This window comes from Castanea sativa, chromosome 1, assembly GCF_040712315.1.
Source record: "Castanea sativa cultivar Marrone di Chiusa Pesio chromosome 1, ASM4071231v1".
In the NCBI taxonomy this organism is placed as follows: Eukaryota; Viridiplantae; Streptophyta; class Magnoliopsida; order Fagales; family Fagaceae; genus Castanea; species Castanea sativa.
The window spans coordinates 86,042,844-86,049,696 of record NC_134013.1 but is presented as its reverse complement, the minus strand read 5'-3'; the positions used below and the strand labels follow the sequence as shown (position 1 = coordinate 86,049,696).

At 35.1% G+C, this 6,853-nt stretch overlaps 1 protein-coding gene across 1 annotated transcript; it reads right to left on the bottom strand.

Annotated features, from left to right (window-relative positions):
* On the bottom strand, nucleotides 1–6,561 carry LOC142606799 (replication protein A 32 kDa subunit B-like). The gene is made up of 10 exons (XM_075778140.1): nucleotides 6,401–6,561; nucleotides 5,687–5,797; nucleotides 5,494–5,591; nucleotides 5,323–5,364; nucleotides 4,584–4,661; nucleotides 2,463–2,541; nucleotides 2,256–2,348; nucleotides 2,092–2,174; nucleotides 425–493; nucleotides 1–324 (listed from the first exon to the last, which is right to left on the bottom strand). The coding sequence occupies exons 1-10, from the start codon at nucleotides 6,500–6,502 to the stop codon at nucleotides 240–242; spliced, it is 840 nt and encodes a 279-aa protein (XP_075634255.1). The 5' UTR covers nucleotides 6,503–6,561; the 3' UTR covers nucleotides 1–239.
* Between the last annotated feature and the right edge of the window lie 292 nt (nucleotides 6,562–6,853).

Here is a 6,853-nt window from a genome sequence, read left to right as displayed (position 1 = left end):
AAAAAAAGTCATAATCTACTAAGATGCGTTACTTTCATAAAAATAAGTTTTTAGTGATAAAATAAATGTCACTTGACTATTAAAGCTGGTCTCATATAGACATATCTCCTGTATGTGGGCAGGGCTTCACCATGACAAATGCAAAATATGAGAGAGAGAGAGAGAGAGTAATCACAGCAAGACCCAATTGCAGCTAAAGACTGTCCTGCAGACTCGCATAAACTAGCAAACAGGAGATGTCAACCATTGATAGTTGACTTAAAATGAAAGTCATCTGTTGTAGAGTAAATCAAGCCCTCCTCTACAAGATTTTGAATAGCTAACCTGTCAAAACCAGGAAATTTAGAGTTAAGATATTTCTGTTTGAATGCCTGTGCGTGCGTGCGTGCGTGCGTGTGTGTGTGTGAGAGAGAGAGAGAGAGACATGAGCTTATCCACTGAAACTCTTAATTGTTGGGCAATAAAATCACGGTGTACCCCCTTTTCATCAGCACTGAGACATGGGAAGATCAAAAGTGTCAGAACTAGCATACTGTACTGATAGGGATAATGTAATGACAAGGAAAATACATAGGAAAGACATGATACAAAAATATGTACGACAATGGGCTCGCCATTAGATATCCAAGACCAAACAGAGATAAAAGGAACCAATAAATTTAACACTTCACATTAATCCACTCCCTATACTGCCATGTTAAAGAATAACATGCTGAATCAAAAGAGCTCATCTACTTAACAATGTATGAACACACACACATGCATGTATGTATTTTTTCTTTGTTTCTTTGATAGGTAAATAGGAGGGGGGCTGGTGGGGTTTGAGCCCTAGTGCCAAGCACCAGAAGAGCTGTTGGAGCCACTGGGGGTATCCCTCAAACCCCATGTATGTAAATATATATTTTTTGATAATACAACTGTTAAAAAAGTGGGGGAGGAGGAATTTTGAACCGAAGTTCTCCTCATAAATAAGACTAAGTAATGCCACTGAGTTGCAAGGCTCTTGACACACATGTATGTAATAAATTATAAATATGCACGCATGAAAATGGATGGTCTATCCAATAAATGGCATAATAAAATTGCTCATGACAAACATTTTCCACTGAATCAACCATGTGGAACCATATTATGTCATTAATTAGCTTCCTTATAATGAGAAAATATAAGCTAAGCAATGAGTTTGGTCATTTAACACAAGCCATGTGGCAGAATTGCCACATGCTAAAATGTAATATCAAACCATGAAAGCCAGAGGTACCAATTTAGCCCGAATAGTACCAAGGGACTCTCCTTCAGAATTTTTTTTTATATAGGTTCTTCAGAAAATATTGGCTCATACATATATGTGCACATTTGCATTCGCAATGATGCAAGCAACTGCAGAAACGTAAAAACAGGGTGAGGGACTGGAAGGGCTGGAGTTTTTTTAAGGGAGGTGGAGATGCCTTTATCTATGATACAGAGTCAGGGTCTGATAACATGCTGTATGATACAGTAATATTTTAAAACAAAGATACATATGACAGATATATGCCAACAAATTAATTAATACAAATAGGAATAACAAGCATCAAAACATTTATATAACAATATCAAAAAAATTTAGATACTAGCTTCAAAATTTATAATATTTTTGGAAAAGTTCCCAGTATTTTTTTTTTTTTTTTTTTTGCTCTTTTTAGAAATAAAGAGTATTATTGTTGTTGTTGTTGCTAAGAAAAGAGAATTAATTGTTGTAGATGAATCCCACATAATCCCAACCAAGAAAAGGGGGGTAAAAAATGATTGGGTATAACAATTAACTGAATATTAGGTTCAGTCAATAGTCCAGTTTCGTTTTAGCCCAATTTTATAACCAGATAATACCACTGAAATACAAGACTCTTAGCTACTTTGTTTTACTTTGTTAGACATTGGAATTGCAAGCCAACACCCAAGCCCAAAAACATTCAAGCTAAACACATGCAGCTACTAGCCAAAAGCTCCCCACCCCTGATCCCCCACTCCAACACACAACCACTTGAGGAGATCTAAGGGGGGGAGAAGAAGAAAAAAGATACACATCCTTTCAAGAATAGACGCACTTACTTGGATGCAGGAAGCTGCAAAAAGTCTAAGACCATTTGTTCAATATTCTTCTGTCCACCAACATTACCGTATTGACTAGAGAGCTGAAAAGAAAAATGTAGGTGAATAGTGAACATATCAATCAAGAATTCAGCAAAAATGAATTCCCCAGTTAGATCTTTCACCTGATTTACTGAGGTAGCTTGGTGCCCCATCATAGGTGTACCACTTGAATTAGGCATCTGTGGCTGTGTGGTAACACCAACACCTTGTAGTTTCTGTAAGCATAAATACAAGTAACACCAGAAAAGCCAGAATATATAAATAGATAAATAGATGTAATTAATATGTCAAGTAAAGCTTAGATGACATTTATAATGGTAGACTAATACCCGTAACCTGGAATTATAGAGATGGACATATATACAATCAATGAAGTGGCTTGCAATCTCATTAAAGTCAGTGATGGGCCTGAAAACAACACCCAAGTTCAATGTTAAGAAAGCAATAAAGAAACTTCACAGAATCAAAGTTATACCATGTTTTTGTGAGATCAATTACATGACAACAAAGAAAAGGTCAACAAGACAACAAAAAAGGGGCTTCCACTTTTGTCAAGTAGCTCACACGTCAACATGATTCAATTAAACTTGACAATGACATAAATAAACTAAATCCAGGATAGGCACTTCCTCACCCCCATGGTGTGGAACCTATCCTTCCTCAACACCATAAATTTAAACTAGCAGACCACAAAAGCATCCAGAACTTTGTATATGAATATATGATGTTGTGAAGAATTTCTAGAGCTAGTTTATGATGCTGAAGTGTCTATGTCACCATCATCCAAACTCGGAACGACAACATACCTAAAATGTGAGCACCCAGAAGTATAAGAAATCAATCTCGGTGACAGCAAAATATCTGAGCACAGATATTTTGCACAGAGATGAAGCTACATGTATCATTATTCTATTCTTGCTGTTATTGTTCAGATGTCAACAAGGCATGACAGACTTCATGTACTGTAGCATTATGACTCCATCCCAGTTTTGGTTCTCTAGAGGGATTCCAACTTTTTAATGGAACATCCTTCTAACACTCTAAAACTTTTAACTTTCTGAGTTTGTCTTCATCATTTGCTTGTTGATACTACTCTAAAATCTAGAAAGGCTATTTGGTATTTAATCATATTTTTTTATTGGTACCAACAAAATGGAATAGAGGCAGTACAAGAAAATTACATGGCATTACTGACGATTTAACTTCAAGTTCCAAGTGGATATCTCCACAACTAACCTCCAAAGAGAGATAGGCTCTTAGTCACAACCTCCCACAGACCAACCAAAAGATCTTAAACCACACAGCAGCTATGTCCAATAAGTAACATTGCTCTTTTTATTAAACCACCCCCCCCCCCCCCAAGAAACCTCTTTCAAATAAAAAATTCTCATTGCCTGAAAACAAACTTAACAAGATATATTGAAAGCTCTATGTTAGACCAAAAAGTTGGCAAAAACTAACTGAAACAAAGAGATTTTGCCCCAAAACAGTAGATATTATGTTGATTTATTGTGATGTAGTATATGATTTATAGAGCCTGTTTTTAGAACTTTTGGGACTCATTGGGTCTTACATAGGAGGGTGGCAGACCTCTTTTTTAGGTGGAGGAATTGGTTTTAGAGGCACTCCTCAGAGATTTGTAATGTGGCTCCGTTATGTTTGATGTGGATATCATGGAAGGAGAGGAATAACTGCACTTTTGAAGATTCCAACAGATCAAATATTCAGTTGGAAACATTTATGATTAGAACTCTGTTTTGATTGGTCTCATGTGTAGCACCCTTTTAGATTTCGCAAAATCACTTTTATTTTGTGTATAACTTATGTAATTCTTTTAGGTTATGGAGTGTCCACCATCATGAGCATGAAGTAATCTATTTTACTAATAAAATTTACTTTAAAAAAATGAAGTTATATCTAGTTCCAGTGCGTAAAGTAATTTTTTTAAATCTCCACCATATGGTCTTAAATTTAGCCAATATCAACACTAAGCCACTAATCTTAATAAGGCTAAAATTCTTGACAACTTCTCTGATTCCAATTTGCCAAGCCCAAGCAATTTCCTATTTTCCCCATAATAGAATTCAAAAATCAAGAGGTCATGGATTACCCACAAAAGAACAAACAATTATTAATTGACACTTGTTGTGACATGATCAAATACAGTGACAAATTTTTTTCATCTTTCTGTCGGGACAAGGGATACCAATCTCTCTCTCTCTCTCACAAACATCTTTCTTTTCTTTTCTTTTTTTAAGCAAGTTACGAACAATATTTTGGCCTGTATTACAGGGATGAATAATATATAAAACACACCTAAGAGCCAGATATACACAAGGTACAATATACTTTATTTAAAAATGGACAAAAATACAATATGAACATGTAAATATAATAGCTAAAATTAAGGGGGGGAGGGGGGGAGGTGGAGAGTAATATTAAATCCTCACCTTATAGAGAAAACATTTAAACTCCGCTTTCCCAAGAAGCCTTTCAAGTGTCCATGAATGCGAACGTACATTCCCTCCCTAAAGTAAAAAGATAATCACTATAGTATATTACAAATCTTTTTTAGAATGGAAAAGTGCAATCTAAGTGCACCTATTGATATAAAACTGAACAATTATTCCCAAGTAATCTAAATTTTAAACTCCTCATGCTCCTCTTCTTTGAAGAGAGATTTAAGGAATAAAAAGAAACTTGGAATCCTACATCACCCTTTAAACTCTGAGCTATTATTACTTCTCTAATTTTCATTTCTTTTACCAAAAGGTCCCACCAACAAACCATTTATCATATTGGCAAGGAGAAACAGTGATCAATTTATTGACTTACACAGACAACATGAAAGAATTTCTCTATGGAACAATTATTCCCAAGTAATCTAAATTTTAAACTCCTCATGCTCCACTTCTTTGAAGAGAGATTTAAGGAAACAAAAAGAAACTTGGAATCCTACATTGCCCTTTAAACTCTGAGCTATTATTACTTCTCTAGTTTTCATTTCTTTTACCAAAAAGTCCCACCAACAAACCATTTATCACATTGGCGAGGAGAAACAGTGTTCAATTGATTGACTTACACAGACAACATGAGAGAATTTCTCTACGGACTACTTTGGTCAAATTAATGTTACACAGGTATTCAAACTAAAATACAAATTGACCAAAAAAAAATTTTGAAACATACAAGATTCCTTCAACTTCATTTGAGTCTACGAATTCTTGAACCCTGTGCATAGAAAAAAGACAACAAAAAAATCACGATTGTCACAGAATTAAGAAATTAAAATAAACCAATCCAATCAAAATAAAATTAATTAGCAATTTTATATAACAAAAAAAAATTAAGATGATTCACCATTTGTTACACTCAATCTTTCCAGTCCCATCGTCAAGTAAGAAAGTAACATCAGTCACTCTCCCAGTTCTGTTGCATACCCTTCCCACAAGTGTAACCTAAACATAATTCAAACTCAAAAAACGCCCGACATGGAAGGTAAAAACAAAACGGATAGACACATAATGCAAAGTGAAAGTTTCAAGAAACACACATTGTTGACATCAACACCATCAATACTAAAATTAGATTTATCATCACTTGTCAGAAGAGCTTCGTTAATCTGCTTCACAGTCAGCGGAAGTAACGACTGGGAGTCACGATTCTGCAAAAGCAAAAAATCAAAACCATAAATTACCAATTGTCCCAAAAACTCATGTTATTATGCAATGGTGGGTCCAACACGTCAACAATTACTCTAATACCATCATAAATTACCGATTGTCACAAAAAGCTTAAACGATCATAAAATTGTGGATTAATCATTTATTCATTATTCTAAAACAAAACCCTAAAACACTTTTTGGCACCATTAAATTTAGACTAGTAGTACAACCATTTGCTTTAGTTCAGGTGTGGTTTTCATTTCTCAGAACACACACATACACACACACACACACATATATATATATATAGTAATAATTTGAAAGTGTGAATCCTTCAAAATAGGAATACGCAGTGTTTGATTGCAGTGAAAAAATGAAAGAAAATCGCAATTATCACAGAAACAACAGAGAAAGCGTAACCCTAAGTCTCTGTTATGCTATAATTAGGAACTACAAATAGATAGTGAATTAGAGCAAAGAGGAATTTCCACGATTTGCTTCCGTTTAAACTTATCTTACTAGAATTATATGGTATTAGGTCCGTTTTCTCGGGAACCAAACAGGTGCTTCAAATTGGAAGGGAAAACAAACGAAGTAAGTACCTTGGAGGTAGAGAAGGAAGGATCGGGAGCCTGGGTGGCCTGAGAGGGCATGAATCCGCCGCCGGAGAAGGCAGCGCTGCCGTCGAATTCGCTTCCATACATTGCTCCGATGTGTGTGTGAGAGAGAGAGAGAGAGAGATTTGAAATTTTGGGTTATGAAGAATTATATTGGGGATTTTATTTTATTTATAATAAGAAAAATTGAGTTCCCGCCATAATTGTTTTCCTTCCCTTTTGTTGCTATCTTTTTTTCTCTTTTGGGCCAAAAAGCGAAAAGACCCCAGATTTTGGAGTCTTTTGGCTAAAAATTCCAAAAAATGGAGTTTATTATTGTTATAAGTACTATTCAAAGTTATTTGACAAAATGAGAAGAGAGACTGAATTTTGGCAACAGTATTGCCGAAATTGCAAGAAAAAGTAGAATGTGTCAGGGGAGAGAGAAAATTGAATTTC